General features: G+C 46.7%; 1 protein-coding gene across 6 annotated transcripts in view; it reads right to left on the bottom strand.

Moving 5' to 3' along the window:
• The window catches only part of SRGAP3 (SLIT-ROBO Rho GTPase activating protein 3), a 229,215-nt gene that overhangs the window by 65,340 nt on the left and 147,153 nt on the right, over positions 1 to 16,722 (bottom strand). For all 6 annotated transcript variants that reach the window (XR_014776192.1, XM_084765997.1, XM_084765993.1 and 3 more), the window contains exon 4: positions 13,558 to 13,620. Coding sequence is in view for 5 of the 6 variants with exons in the window: in XM_084765997.1 (XP_084622123.1) it covers positions 13,558 to 13,620 (63 nt within the window). In the remaining variant the exon portion in view is untranslated. The remainder of the gene's footprint in view (positions 1 to 13,557; positions 13,621 to 16,722) is intronic.

Here is a 16,722-nt window from a genome sequence, read left to right as displayed (position 1 = left end):
TAATCATACCTGGTACTTCAAAGCCTACAAACATATCTCTCTTTCTCTCTCTCTCTCTCTCTCTCTCTCTCTCTCTCTCTCTCTCTCTCTCTCTTTCTATATCTCTCTCTCTCTTTCTCTCTCTCTCTCTCTCTCTCTCTCTTAAGTTGTATTTAATCATACCTGGTACTTCAAAGCCTACAAACATCTCTCTCTCTCTCTCTCTCTCTCTCTCTCTCTCTCTCTCTCTCTCTCTCTCTCTCTCTCTCTTAAGTTGTATTTAATCATACCTGGTACTTCAAAACCTACAAACATCTCTCTCTCTCTCTCTCTCTCTCTCTCTCTCTCTCTCTCTCTCTCTCTTGTTTCTTTCTTTGTTTTTGTTTTTGTTTTTTTCAAGATCTGTGTAGACTTGGCTGTCCTAGACTCACTGTGTAGACCAGGCTGGCCTCGAAACCACAAAGATCCACCTGCCCTTGCTTCCCTGACTGCTGTGGCCACCGTGCCCAGCTTACAAACACCCTTTAATTATCTGCCTTTTTGAAGGAGCATTTCAAAGTATCCTTAGCACACTCTTGGAGGCAGTGTGATACCAATTAAAACAGCAATGGCAGCTAAGGTTTACTAAGCACCTCCTACATGTTGAGACTTGATCTAAGCACTGCATATCCCACACTGTTTATTACACACACACACACACACACACACACACACACACACACACACATGCAAAACACATGAGAAAGACACTTTGACCTCTGATTTATAGGTGAGGACCTAAAAACACTTCAGTCAGGTTCCTTGGGTCAAAATGCTAGCACTGCTGGAGTCAAGGTTCAAGGCCAAGGTGGTTGCCTCGACTGTGGAAGTCTAATGGGCACAGGGTTGCAGCTCTCTCTTACTACACCGTTCTCTACCATGCACAGGGATGACAAGATCGTCAAGCTCAGAAGAACTTGGATTCTCAACCATTGTGCTTACATCCTATGTGTCTATGGACAGGGTATGTCTTCACGCTCTCCTGGTGATGTTCAGACAGGAGGAGATGCAGGTACCTTATAAATAGGAGGTGCAAAGTGACTGGCCATCAGCAGCTCTACACTAAGGTCAGGCATATGTGTGCTTGTGGTCCAGAGGCCTCTATCTCACTTGTTACCCAGCCTGGGGTTCTAAGGAACAACCTCGAAGGGACACATAGTTAGGACACTATCCTTGGACTCATGTCTTCTCAAAATGTAAGAGCCAAGAAGTCCTCTAGGAATCTTGATGTGTTAATTTCTCACTCAAAGAGACTGAGACAGGAGGCTGGATCTTTTGACCCCCGCAGGCCTGGCCTTTTCTGGTAACCATGCTGCCTTTCACCATATTCACATGCCTTTCACAGCTTTCCAAATGCCCAGATTCTAAAGGAGGAAAGTGGTAGAGATCCTTCAGACCCTCATTTAAATGTGAACAATAACAGAGAACTTAGAAGTCAACAATATCCATAAGGAGACATGCTTTATAGGCCATCAAGAGGATCAGTTGCTAGGAAACATCTCAAAGATGCACTCTAGTTGCGCTTTGATCCCCAGGTAGGGCCAACCCGAGGCACAGCGACCTCCACCTGCAGCATCTGAGTGTGAGTGAACTCCTAGGCCAAGCCATTACAAAGATATCCAAGGAAGAAGGAAGTTCCATAATTTGATCACCCACTGAAGTGACTCATGGTCTCTATAGAACTTTCTGTTTTCATTTGCTCATTTTCATGTCTATAGACTATCTTGTCCTGACTAAAATGCAAAACCAGAGGTAGGACCTTGCCTCTTTTCCTTTACTAGAATATAGACAAGATTGCCATCAGGTGTCACTATATATCTGTATGCATGTACAAATGTGTAGATGGATAGATTAGATGAATATGGTTAATTGAATGGGTAGGTGGAAAGGTAAAGGGAGGAATGAGTGGATGGGAGTTGGAAGAGAAAGGAATGAAGGAGAGAGGAAAGAAGGTAAAATGGGGATAGATAGTTAGTTCTGCTGCCTTGATCTGATGATATTACTTGGACATAAGGACATTAATCATTAGAACGTATGTACCTGGTACTACATTAGGTTATCTACCAAGAACTACTACAGACTATAAGACATGTAGAGTCTAGCAGAATGTACACTGTGGTAGGGATATGAACGGTGACACTAGTTACCATCGCAGGGTGTGGTCAGAGCTGTGATGTGGGGTGTGTGGGTGCTACAGGAAAGCTTCCTGGGAACTGATGTCTAAACCAAGCCTTGAAGAAAGAGTTGCTGCTATGTGTATGAATGGGGCAGGAGGCATGCATGGGGTTTTCTAGACAAAGAAACATTAGCCCAGGAGAAGCAGCAGACGAACGGGGCTGAGGAATAGCTGATGCACGGGTAGAGAAAGATCGTGTGTCTGGTCATCAGAGCCACTGCCTTATCCTCTCCCTATCACTCTGCTGTCCCCTCAGTGGACATCTGTTGTTTTTCTCTGCTTTGGATCATCTAGCCCCCTTCCAGGAATAGCTTCCTGATTTTATTTGAGGAAACCCCCCAAAATTCCCCTCCATTATTCTCAGTCCATGAGTTCATGGGAAAGTGACGTGACCTCCAATCCTGGCAGTGGCTGTGAAACTCAGGCCTGGCCAATTGGTAAACATCATTTCAATCTGGTCATAATGATGGGAGGCTGATGATCTAAGCCAGACAATTAGATGCTACCCTGGGGACTTTATTTGACATGCAGAGAAGAGAGGGTTGGTGCTAAGAGGAGGGTAGGAGGAGGTCAAGAGGAGGCAGACTTGATAGGACAAGCTCACACAGAGGAAAACAAAACCAAAAGAAGCAGCTAGATGCCAGTTCCCAAATAAGGAGGGAAGGATAAATGGGTAGATAGAGAGATGGATACACAGTAAATGAATAGATTATGGATGGATGGATTGATGATGGATGGATTGATGGATGGATGGATTGATGATGGATGGATTGATGGATGGACAGACAGACGGACAGATGGATGGATGGAAAGATGGATGAAAGGGAGAGAGAAAATAAGGAAGGAGAAGAAGAAGGAAAGAAGGAAGGATCAAGTGAGTATATTGGAGGTGAAGGAAAGTGACACTTCACTGTGGTTAAATATTAATCAACAGCTTTGTGCCAGATGTCCTCAAAACATTATAGTATAGATGGCAGAGAGAGCCTCTGCCTGCAAAGTACATACTGTTTTGGTGAGATGGACCATGAAATGATAGGTAAGTCCCTGGATCCCGATATGCCTGAGCCACCAACAGATTGTCATGTTGATATAATTGGTGCTGTGGTGTGACTGGGTCCTCCAAAGTTCAGGATTCAAACATTAGCTCACAGTGTAATCATGTTGAGAGCTGATTAATGTGGCTCTTGCCAGAGTAGGTTGGTTATTGCAAGTGTGAATTTGTTATAAAACAGATTCACATTCCTCTTGCTATCTGTAGTGACTCTTTCTTGGCTTCCTGTTTTCTGCACAGCATGAGAGCTCTCACCAGGTGCCAATGCCATGCTCAGAGACCTCCCAGATTGCAGAACCTCATGCCAAATGGCATCTATTTTTTAGTAGATCACCTAGTTTCAGACACTCAGTTATAGCACCACAAAACACTGAAACAGCCTGTCTGCACTGAATCCCTGTCCCTTGTCAATAAGTGAGTCCCCAAAGGCAGGTTTCCTCTCCTCCTAGGCCCCCAGCTACCCATATCAATCCTGATGCCAACTGACCAAGCGTAGGGCAGAATAATGCTGACTGGCAGAGCAGCGGGCTCCTCCCACATGCCAGCAGCTGCCTCCCTGCTGTTTCTTGTTGTTGTCACCCCTCCCTCCCCCTCCTGCTCTGTCAAATGCCATCTCATCCCTGTCGACTCTCGGATGCTCAGAGATTTCATCAGGCCACCTCACTTCTCCCATTCCCTCACACTGTGTCAGATCCCCACAGAAGAGTTCTCCTCAGTGTCTAGCCACATTTCATCATCCACACACAGATAAGCAGCAACGGGCACATCCGTGGCTTAACAAGCATCAGAAAGGACAGAAGGAAGAGGTGAGAAGGCCACACACACACACACACACACACACACACACACACACACACACACAGAGAGAGAGAGAGACAGAGAGAGAGAGAGAGAGAGAGAGAGAGAGAGAGAGAGAGGGAGGGAGGGAGGGAGAGAGGGAGGGAGAGAGAGCGAGCGCTCACCTCAGATGAAAGTACACCCATACCCCAGCAAGCAGGAGGTGATGGCCTGACTAATCTACCTCATTCTGAGTCTAGCTAATTCACACATCACATGTTCCTTCATGGGCAGGGTGGCACGAAGGCAGAAATAAACAAAAACCCTCCAAACACCCAAACTCCACTCTTCATTCCACTGAATGAGGCAACCAAGAACTCCAGGCTAGTTGACTGAGTATGTTCAGGGCTTCCGCACATGTGGCGGAGAAATTGTTCATTAAACAAGACAATCCTCAGTGTCCCAAGTGTGCTATGAACTCCCTTCAATGTTCCCAGGACCCTTTTGGTGCACATGGGAAAGCACATGTATCTTTAATGCTAGTCTCTGGCTGTAGCCACCCAACAACTGAGTAAGGCTGGGTTCCATGGCAGTTACAGAATATCTCTTTTATGCCAGGTTGAATTTGGCTGCTCACATGATTTCCTTCCAGAGTCTACCTATGGAAGTCCAGTCGGCCCTCTGTACCTAGGTTTCCACTTCCTCATGATCAAAAATATTCAGAAACTGTTTATACCCCCTACTCAGCATGGACAGATGTTTTTCTTGTTGCTATCCCCTAAAAAATAGAGCACAACAACTGTTTGAATAGTGTATATGTTACATCAGGCATCATACATAAATAAGCAAAAGATTTGAAGGCTAAGGAGGGAGTGTGTAGGGTCTATATAACTATTAAGTTGTTTTATATAAGGAACTAAGTGCTTGCAGACTTTGGCATATGTGGGGGGGTCCTAGAACCAACCCTTGCTCAGGGACAATTGTATTTGACATATATTTATATAACCAGTTAATATATGTCCTTAACAAGTTCAGGGATAGGGGCTAGAGAGATGGCTCAGCGGTAAAGAGCATTGTCTGTTCTTCCAGAGGTCATGAGTTCAACTCCCAGCAACCACATGGTGGCTCACAACCATCTATAATATGATCTGATGTCCTCCTCTGCTTGCAGATGTACATGCAGGCAGAGCACTGTACACATAATAAATAAATAAATAAATAAATCTTTTTTTAAAAAGTTCATGGATGGGTGCTTAAGCCTAGGGGCTGTGACACAGGCTCAGCAGCTCCCCAGCTGGGTAACCCCTCCGTCCATCAGATCCACTGTCCACCATTATATTGTAGTAATGATGTTTCCTCCTTCCAAAGATCATGGTGAGAACAAAAATGAATCAGTACTTCAGGCGCATTCAGACCAGCACTATATGTAGGGGGAGAAAAAAAAACAACGACCCTGGGAAGGGGCAGTGTACAGGGACAATGGCTCCCCTGTCCCCCACAGGAACTGGGTGTGTGAGCATGTCGGACATGTGCACTGTCTTGGAAAAAATAGCTCTGGAAGGAGACCTCACTAACAAGACGCTAGTAACCTAGCAACTGAGGTGGTGTGGAGGCAGGGGGAGAGCCAGGCAATGCAATGGGAGACTTCCTGCTATGCCTCTTTCTGTAGCAGTTTAATTACTGCTGGGTGTTTGTTTGTACGTTTGTTTATTTGTTTATGGAGAATCTATAGTATCAATTTAAAAAATTTTTTAAATGTAGCCTGGCCTTTTTTTTTTACTTGTATGTGTAGTGTGCGTCTATGTATATTTACATGTGGGAGCCTGAGATTGATATTAGCAATCATCCGCCATCACTACCCCACTTATTCAGTGAGGCAGGGACTCTTAATCAAACCCAGAGCTCTCTGATGGGGCTAGTCTTGCTAGCTAGCTGCTGATCCTGTTTCCACTTTCTGATGCTGGAATACACAGGTGGGCCACCGCTTCACCCAGCATTTACATCACTCCGATCCTCAAGCTTCCGCAGTGAACACTTCACCACTGAGCTCTCTCCTCCACCCGACCCCGACCCTCAAAAAAAACCCCACTTTTTAAAAAGGGAATTTCTTCCATCAAAGGCTGCCATGTGTGTGACAGACAGCTGGCCTGGAGGAGGGGAGGGAAAGAGAAGGTGGTGGCACTTTCTCAGGCAGAACATTCTCAGGGCTCAAGCTGGCCAGGTGGCTAGGGAGGCTGGAGGAGAGAGAAAAGCTTCAGAGCCATATCGGGAAAACATGTGGCTTTATTCTTCAACAAGGACACACTAATGCTCACAGAAACTGGGATATCCTCTGTAGCCGTTGAGCTCCTCTTCCATCTCCAGATGAGGAGCGGGAAGTAACCATGTGTCCCAGAGAAGAGGAACAAAGGGCTCTCCTGACAGGGCCTCAAGGGCCTGTGGTTTTTACCTGCACACTGGCTGCTTTTCCACTAACTAATTAGGACAGGGAGAATTTAAAGAGAAAGAGAAGGGGGCTGGATCTGGACAGTTTAAAGAAATGTATTAAATGAATTAGGGGAGCCAATGGCATGTAGAAACCATAAAAGTTGTATTTAAATATCATTCTGGAAGGTATAGAGTGATCTATGGCCGGCCGGCCTAGCCTCCTTGGTCAGCTCCAGGCTGGTGAAAGAGCCTGTATCAAAGAAAGTATTGACACCCAAGGCTGTTTTCTGGCCTCTACATGTGTGCACACACATGTGCATGCACACACACACACACATACACACACATCTACATCATGCAAATACACACACACACACGTATACAAGTAAAATAGTTACACAGAGAGCCCTGCTAGAGCTTGGACCAGAACTCAAGTTCAGGTGCTCCGGATGTGAGGCCTTCTCTGTTACCCCATCCTTGAGTATGGCCCTCAGGAGGCAGGCATCCTTACACATATTTTCCTGGAGGGTGAAAGTGGCTTTCATCACCCTGAGCTTGGCACACAACCAAATCAAGTCTGAATTTGTGCACGGTACAGCGTATTCACTACTCGGGTTTTAGTGTCTATCGGTCACTGGCTGCTTTTCGGAGTGGACACCTGAAGCCCTCTCCATTGTGCTGTCAGCAAAGAGACAAGGCTCCTCCTGCAGCCCGGGCTTGCCAGGCAGGCCCAGCAGCCAGAGCACAGCTCCTGAGCACAGCGGAGGGCCTGGAGCCCTCCACCAGCCACCAAAACAACAGTTCTAGCCCATGACCTAGAAATATAATGAAAAACTAAACATAATTCTAGCTGAAGTTTGTCATTTTGCTTTGGTTTTGTTTCTTTGGAAGGGACTGTACCACGGACCATTGCGTCACTCTGTGTTCTTCTTCTCCTCCAAGCCAATATGTAATCGGAGACTATGGTGTGGATGGCTGATGAGGGTTTGGAGGAGAGAGGGGCTTGATAGACAGATGATAGAACTGGTCGCCACCATCACCGCCCTCATCAGGGCCCCTGAGCAGACCACTTCCTCCACACAAAAAGGAAAAGAACGGGGCTGGCTGCATAGCCCTTCTCTGCCTTGCTCAGCCCTTAGTTACTATGCTGTGAGACCAGTGGTGGGGAACAAAGGGAGCAGAGAAGATGGATAACTGGGGTGCTACAAAGAAGCTGGGTAGCTGTGACGGACAGGCGGGGGGCGGGGCGGGGGGCGGGGCGGGGGTGGGGGGCGGGGCCTAGGCAAGGCTTTAGCACTATGACTGCAGGGGAAAGGGAGTTGTTGTTGTTGTTGTTTGTTTTTTTATCACATGACCCAGGGCAAAAGTGGTTACTAGTAGAAGTTTGTGTGCTGGTGTCCACTCACTTCGGGTTCCTTTTTCTTAATCATCCGGAAAACTGCCACCACATGACTGGCTGCAGCTGAAACCCAGCTCAAATTGCCAATCCACAGACTCACAAGTAAATAACATGGTGGGTTTGAAGCCATTGAGTTTGAAGGCAATTTGTTAAGAAGCGGTTGAGCAAGCCCCAGGCTCAGCTTCGTGTTCTGTCTGCAGCTTGTCTATAGGCTCAAATCTCACACGCCTCGCAGGCAAAATCCATGGCCTTCCCTGCCTACGTACCACTTACTCATTCCTTTGCTTCAACCAGTACCGTGGGGACATCACGGATTGGGGAGATGCTGACAGAGACCAACACTAAAACCTTGCTAGTTCTCAATCAGCAAAGATTCTCTGATGCCACAGTGGGAAGCCCTAAATTTGGGGATTAAACTGCATTTCCAACTAATTGTGGTCATCCCACAGTATCTATGGTGACAGCTTTAGGACACCCCGGCATAAACATATACAGATACCAAATTCCATGGATGTTCAAGTTCCTAATATAAAATGGTTCCTAATATAAAGTGATTATAAAGAACCTACACATCCCCATCTCTGTTTCATCAGCTTGAGAGTCCTCATAGCACCTAACACAACGTTATGCGATATAGCTGTGCATGGTGCTTAGGAAATAAGAACTCTGCATGTATTTAGAAATATACAATATTTTTTTAAAAAGAAGAGGGGAGGGGAGGGGGAAGAGGAGGTAGTGGAGGAGGAGGAAGAGGAGGAGGAGGAGGAGGTAGAGAGGACAGGAGGCGGGACTTCCAATCTGAGTGAGGGGATATCAGGTAAGGACCAGAGAAAGAGGAGAGGAAGAAGAGGAGGAGGTTGTCATGAGGGAATTGCCATGAGGACAAAGATGGAGCAGAAACAGCCAAGGTGAGACTAAGATAATCATATTGGTTGAACCTATATATGATAGTTAGCTTTTTGTCACAGTAGCAAATGCTTGAGAGAAATTAAAGGAGGAAAGATTAATTTTGGTCCATAGTTTCAGAGATTAGAATCTCTGCTCAGCTGATTCCCCTGCTGTGAGTTTTTGGTGAGGCAGAGCATCACAGGTCAAGCAGGTAGGTCAAAGTGGCTCACCTCATAGCAACCAGGAAGCAGAGAGACAGACAGGAAGGGCTAGGGACAAGACGTCTTTCAAGGACGTGTCCTCATGACCTACTTCCTGCAATCAAGCCCCTCCTTCTCTACCTCCCCAATAATATCATCAAGTAAAGCTGCATCAGTGGGCCAAGCCTTTAGCGTATGAGCCTTCAGGGGTATTTCAGACTCATGGATGCAGGACTTATGGATACAGTTAACAATAATAGGGCATTTATTGTTGGAATCTGAGACCCCCCCTCTCCTTCTCATATATCAAAAGAAGAGAGAGCTGGGAATCACTGGACCCTTCCTTTCTACAAGCTCCTGGAGTTATCACCAGCAATTACCATGAGCATAGCATGACAAGAGGCTTGTCATGGTGTCATGCCAGCCACCTACCGGCACGTCAGATGACAATAGTGTTTCTGTCCAGCTTCCCTAGCCTGTGGGCAAAACGGGCAGCTATATACACAGAACCTGCTGGGATCAGCACACCAGTACCAAGAAGGACACAGCGATGGCATTATCCTCCCAATCTTTGACACTACCCATTACTGTTCAGCCTATAAACCACAGGAAAATGGTCAGCCCAAGTCTTCACAGACAAAACTGAGAGGCAAAGTGATATTGTCAGTGCCACACACTCACTGAGTATCCAGTGCAGCCTTACTCACCAGCCAACACCTGACTCTCAAGAAGTCACACTGCAACAAGGGAACAGGCACAGACAATGAAGACATGAGGTTTTTATAAGGCTCCAGTAGGACTCAAAGCCCAGAGATAGCATCTTTCTGAAGGCGTTATGGTTTGGTCTTGTTGGGAAAATGAGAATGACTCAGATGGACAGAAGATAAAAGCAGACAGGCCACAAGAGGCAAGGCAATTGCAGTGGTGAGGAAGCAGAGGAGATGTTTGTGGGGGCGAGTATAAACAGTTTCCTGCGTTGGGGGATGGTCTTGTGTACTGTGTATTCAAATGCTGATTTCCGCATCCATGTCCAGACGTGGTTGCAGTCCAGACGTGGACATTGTCATTTCTGTGAAGTGTCTCCTGTTTCGGTGTTGTGTAAAAATTGTTCTTCATCATCCCTGGTCAGTTAATAAAGAAGCTGATCACTCTATAGCTAGGTGAGAGAAGAGGAGTGGGGATGAGGAGGAAGAGGAAGAGGAGGAGGTAGAAAGAGGACAGGAGGTGCAACTTCCAATCCCAGTGAGGGGATATCAGGTAAGGACCAGAGAAAGAGGAAAGGAAGAAGAGGAGGAGGTTGTCATGAGGGAATTGCCATGAGGACAAAGACGGAGCAGAAACAGACAAGGTGAGACTAAGATGGCAAATAACATGGGGCACATGGCTGGGACATAGCCAGGCTAGTACAGACAGGTTAGAATAGATCAATATCTGCCCAGCTGTCGTGCTTTAAAGCTTACTAATAAATCTAATACGTCTCTTTGTTGTTATTTGGGAGCTAGAACTGGTATAGAAAACCCCACTATTTTATTTTACATTCCTGGTTAGTTTTTATTGTCAACTGAACATAACCTACAGTCACCTGAGACTAGGGAACCTCAATTAAAGAACTGCCTTGGTCAGACTGGCCTGTCTGTGAGAGAATGTCTTGGTTGTTGACTGATGAAGGAGGGCTCAGCCCACTGTAGGCAGCACCATCCCTAGGCAGGTGGCCCTGGGATGTATAAGAAAGCAAGGTGAGTATGAGCAAGCTAACAATCTGGAGAACAAGGCAGTAAACAGTGTTTCGCTATGGTTTCCACTTCAAGCTCCTACCTTGAATTTCTGCCCTAACATCCCTCAATGATAGATTGTGACCTGCAAGTATAAGCCAAATAAAGCTTTTTCTCCCCAAGTTGCTTTTGATTAGGTAGTTTTATCACAGCAACAGAAAGCAAATTAGGACAGCAGAAATGAGTGTCCAGCTGGACGGTGGTGGAAAGGTTAGAGGCCGAGGCAGGAACAGTGAGGTCCTGTCCTGGAGCTGGGGTTCAAGGCTGCTGGGGAGAAAGTGATCCATTCACAGAGAGACTCAAGAGCATGAGAAAGACCTAGCCCTGGTAATAATAACCTGTGTAGGGAAATCTCTACTCAACATGGACCCCACCACTGTGAGTACAGACAACAGCCTATCTCATACCTATAGTATGACACACAGACTCTCTAGCACACTACGCACGCTACCACACTAACCGTGCTTTACATATGTAACCCTGCTCAGCGCAGCTGGCCTTCTACAGCTGGATCTCCACATCCATGGAGTCAACCAACTGCAGGTTGAAAATATTTGGGGAAGAGAGCTTTACCTATATAAAGCATGAACAGACTTTCTTTTTCTCATCACTAAACAACACAGAGTAGCAATTGCCTGCATAGTGCTGATGTTGTAGTAAGCAATTTAGGGATGGTTTAAAGTACCTGGGAGGATGTGTGACATGACACCACTTTATACAAGAGATCTGAGCATCTGCAGAGTCCCTGTGCTTATGAGGCTGTGGGGAACCAATCCCTCTAGAGACTGTGGGAGGATTTCACTGCTCTTTCCAGTTGAAAATTAGATTTGACCCAGATTCTGACTTCATAGTGTCTGCCTTCTCTTCACCTCTTTTCTCTGTGGCACTAGGGTGAGCCTAGGGCCTTGAGCATGCTGTGCAGCAGCTCTACCACTGAACTACACACCCAGGCCTATCTTTACTTGTATTATTATTATATTTTATATATTACGGACATATGTTACTATATATAATATAATATAAATATAGTATAGGACAAGGTCTCACCAACTTGTCCTGGCTTTACCCACACTCTGTAGCTTGGGCAGGCCTCAAACTTCTAATCCTCCTGCCTCAGCTTCCTAAGTAGATTGGATCACATGTCTGTCTCACTAAGTCTAGCTTTATTTTTATTTTTGAAGCAAAGTTGGAGCACATTAAGGAGTAGTAGCTCAGGCACTACTCTAGTTCCATTGCTGTTTCTGTGGTCAAAGATCCTACAAAAAGCATCATGGGAGAAGAAGGACTTTATTGGTCTTACACTTTCAGGTCACAGTCCATTACTTAGGGAAAGTCAAGGCAGGAGCTTGGTAAACAGCCACATTGCATCCACAGTCAGGAGCAAAGAAATGAATGCACCCATACTAACTGCTTGCTTGCACTTGTACTCACCTAGGCTCCAGCCCATGAAACAGTATCACCCACAATGCACTGGGTCTTCCTACATCTAAGACAATCTACCCTGGATGTGTCCATAAGCCAACCTGATCTGTATAATTTCTCACTGAGACTCTCTCCCCAGGTGACTTTCGGTTGTTTCAAGTTGACTGTTAAACCTATCCAATAGAAGCTGGGCAGTGAAGGTCCACACCTTTAATCCTAGCACTTGGGAGGCAGAGGCAGGAGGATCTCTATGAGTTCAAGGCCTACAGGTCTACAGAGTTCCAAGATAGCCAAGAATACACAAAGAAACCCTGTCTTGAAAACAAAACAAAAACCCTAAAACTATCCAATATGGGCATGAAGGTGAGAGAGAGTGATGGAAGAGAAGGCAGTAAGTAGTAGGTGCCTTGAGTGGGTGTGGCTTCTCAGGTGAGGTTCACCCAAAGTCTATGCTTCGGCCAGCAGACTACTCTCATCCCTCATCCCAATGGATTCTCTCCAGAAATTCTGTCTTGACTTGACTTCACAGGCCTGTACGTTCTTTCACCAAGGCACTCTCACCCTATTTTACATCAGTAAAAAAAAAAAAAAATGTCTTCTTCTAGGTCCCACAGCTGCTGGGGTCTACACTGGACCTTCCCTGAGGACCCCACTGCTATCACCATGGGCATAAATATAGACAGACAGTAACAACAAAGAGGAAGGGTTTCACACAGCCTACACCTATTTACATGTTAAATTAGGACTTTTATAAAGAACCTCTATGTACATCAAACATAACAGTTCTGCCCAGCACTTCACCTGCTGAGTCTACCCTACACCAAGGCCATCTATGGGTCTCTCCACACTCTTCATCAAGGAAGCCAGAGTCTGCTCTTACCCTACATCCTAGTCAGTATGTTCTCCATCCATCTCCTTCCTCAGTCCTAATGCCCATCTCAAGTGTGGTTAGGCCTTGGTCAGCTATGAGCTAACCTGGGATGTTCTCCAGTGGAAACAGTCAGGAAACGCTCACCACTTTACTTCAAGTTTTTCTCAGAGCAGGGTTCCACTCTACAAAGATGAAAGGATCTGGGCAAGCCAGGTGCCTACCTAAGACCACAGTCACCATCACTGAGCGGCACTCTCTGTCTGGAGCCTCTAGCACCTGGCACCCAAGTCCATAGCCCTGTCCTCTGGAGACTTCACACCCATGTTCTTCCATCCTCCACTCGAGGACCTTTGTGCTCATAAGTAACACTTCCCATATCTGGCAGATCAAGTTACACACTGTAACTTACAAAGCATGCCTAAGGAGTCAGGAGTTGGAGTCAGGAGTCATTACATACTTTCACGATGACCCACTGTCACACCAAATTCTGCACCGCCTCCCTCCGGCTGAAGACAAGAACCCCGAACGAATAGCAATGGTCCTGGGCAGAACTTACTGTGTAGAGCTCATTGGTCACCTTCAGTAGCTCCTCGTGCATCTGCAGGCCAATCTCTTTGCTCTGGAATATAAAAGAACAAATATTAGCACATGGAAATGGTCTGGTTGTCCCTTCAAACTTAAATTGCCCAAGAGTTACACACATACGCCCAACCCCTTGGTTCTGAAGTATAAGATAACACCTTGCAGGGCTGTCAAGAGGAAACTTTGTAGTTACCTTGTAGACTTCTTATATCCCTCCTCCTCACTTCAGCCCATCACCATGCCCTACCTTCAAACTGCCCAATCCTTTATACTTTGCGGCAGGAATTGGGGGTTCCCTCCTCATCACCCATCACCACTCTACCTGCTTCCCAGGAGAACCATTTGTCTCTCCAGCTCAGCTCATTCCCATCATAACTCTACATGGTGGATTGTTCTTCGTGCCGAGACAGTCCTGGCTGACTTAACGAGACAAAGCAGTGGGACTTGCATGATGTATGAGAAGGTTTTAGCGCTTCTACCGAGTGTGAGCAAAACTCCACATAACCCCTGTTGGTATCAGCTGGCGTTTAGAGACAGAAAGAGGATGCTGCCTTAGGAGGGCAGAGTAAAAGCACCCTGGTCCCTTTCATGACTATCTGAACACTGATTGATCCCAAAACTTGGAGCCAGCCTCTAGTCTCCATCTACTTCTGTGGCTTTATTGCTTAAGACATGTTACTCCGCATTCTCCTGTTACTTGTAGCCAGAGTCTCCTAATGCGCACAGCCTTATCATCTATCACCAGCTTCTAGAATAAGTCATGCTCACTACAGGGGCTCTAAAGCTGCCTCTTTTCGCCTAGGCTGGGTCATATCATGGAGGCCAATGGGGCTCTGGCTTCATTCAGAGCAGAACTGGGAGCCACCGAACGCTTTTGAGTGGGAGAATAGGCTGCTCAGGGACACGCCTCAGGACGAGGTACACGTACATAGAGCATGATCTGATGGGGTGGGGCCAGAGGCATGTTCTTGTATTTCCACAAGAGAACTGTAAGATATCTTTTGGGACCTGCTGAGTCTCAACTCATCAACTCCTGGGCACCTCCCTCAAACAGCCACAGTGACGATGCTCAGCCGGTAGCCTCCAAAGGATCTTTATTATTGTTATTTTTTTTTTTTATGGCTGGAGTTGGTTAGGGAATGAAAATATCCCCAATTACAGTTCCAAATACTACTGAGTAATGAACTCAAACCAAACATTCCACCAGGGACAGGAGGCCAAAGCCAAGACAATTTTCAACAGGCCACCACACCCAGACCCTTGCGGACTCAGTGACAACATAGTGTCCCTCGCTGTCCACATTTTCCACATTATTTACATGCCTGCAAAGGACATTCCTTTACACAGAAGGTTGGGCCAAAGAAGATTCAACCATCCCACAGTCTGGCCTTTTTGACAAACTGACAGTAAGCTGAGGCTAGCCAGTCACAAAGGCCAAGCACTGTAAAGCAGGTGTCTCCCGCCTTTTTTTTTTTTTCCCTCAACAGCTAACCCCAGTTAAACTTCCGTAGGGACAACTAACTCTTTGTCTGGGACACTATCCTATGAATGGATGGCAGGATGCTGGGCAGTCTATCTGCCTCTTCCTAGTAGCAATCTCTACCTTTAGCCTGAAGTTATGACAGCCATAATCATTTCTAGACATTGCCAAATATCATGGAGTGCGAAGAATATTCCTCAGCAAAATGCTGCCTTAGGCAAGGCCTCCAAGCTGCAGCCTCTCTGGCCTGCAGGAATATTTTGTTTGGCTGCTTAGTGACTCTAGAAAGTCTGAACATTTCTCCAGCATTTAATAATCAAGATATTTCCCTCCTAAGCCCCAACTTTCAGCTACGCCAGGCTGCCTAGATGGTACAGTATTCCAAGCGCTGTGTCAACTATGGCAGTCTCGTGCCCTCCAGCTGGCCACAGGGCCCAGGGCCTCACTTCACCAGGCTGTGACCTTAGCCTGGACCACAGAGGGGTTTCAGTTTATGACTCAGAAACCAGGAGTCATCTCAGAGAGGAGTGGCCATCTGCACCTGTGGGTGCGGATAAGGATGACAACTGCTGGGCCAGGACCTTTCGGCCAGCATTTACCCAACTCTCGGGTGCATCTACCTTGAAGTCCATGGGCTGCATGCCAACCAGGACAGCTATGTATCCAGCCCAGCATAAAACTGTAAACTTGTGCAAAACATCATGAGATTTCTTTTTGGATTTACACACACACACACACACACACACACACACACACACACACACACACACCGTAACTCAACTGCATAGTTCTCAATCTTGAATTTTGTATACAACCGCACTGTGTGGCAGTCCCAGAAGGTTGGAGACACCTGGTAGGAATATCGCTGCTGAAACCCAGTTTCACAGCTCCACAGTGGACTCCAGCACCATGACCCAGGTGGATTCATGGCACTCTGAGCCGTGCTTGGACCTGTCCTGTCTCCTCCAGTTCCCCCTTAGCTTTGGGGTCCATTCACACATGCGAGGACTCTCTAGTCATAGAGAGCAGCCTCTACCAAGCACTGCAGACAAAGCTGGGCAGCAAAGCCACGCTTTCAAGCAGTATTTGGCAACAGTATTCATGAAACAACATCTACTTGCCCAATACTGTTCAACGTCCCTTCCGTGTAAAAACTCAAACCTGCAAGGTGACCACTCCTGTTTTTCTCTCTTGACACATAGAGAGAGCTAGAGCTTCAGAAGGGCTGAGCACCTTGCCCAAGATGGTACAAGTAGAACATGTCAGAGCACGGCATCCGCTGTTGGTTGGCCTGGCTCACAGGGCCTGCTCTGTTGCTTCAGGCCTCGGTTGCAGCATGCAGACACACAGAGGAAAAACAGCCACTGCAAAGCTGCAATAGATGCAATACAGGCCACAGGCAGGTAGGGAGGCTAATCTCACAGGACACTGCTTATGTCTCTGATGTACCTTCCCACGTCTGGCCAGCTATTGCCTCCCAGGCCATGTCCCCCGAGCCTGACACCCTGCTAGGGACATGTCAGCTTCGATGGTCATCACTTGCCTCTCCATTCCTCCTTCTAAGAGAACATGAGATGTGGGTGGGAATGGTCTATACCTGGCTCACCGACCAGACATGGGCTGGCTGTGACAGGGTGACCTGGACATTTGTCTCAGAGA

This window comes from Acomys minous (genome assembly GCF_964271855.1).
Source record: "Acomys minous genome assembly, chromosome: 17".
Lineage (NCBI taxonomy): Eukaryota > Metazoa > Chordata > Mammalia > Rodentia > Muridae > Acomys > Acomys minous.
Note: the sequence above shows the minus strand (reverse complement) of the source record. Positions and strands in the feature narration are given on the sequence as shown.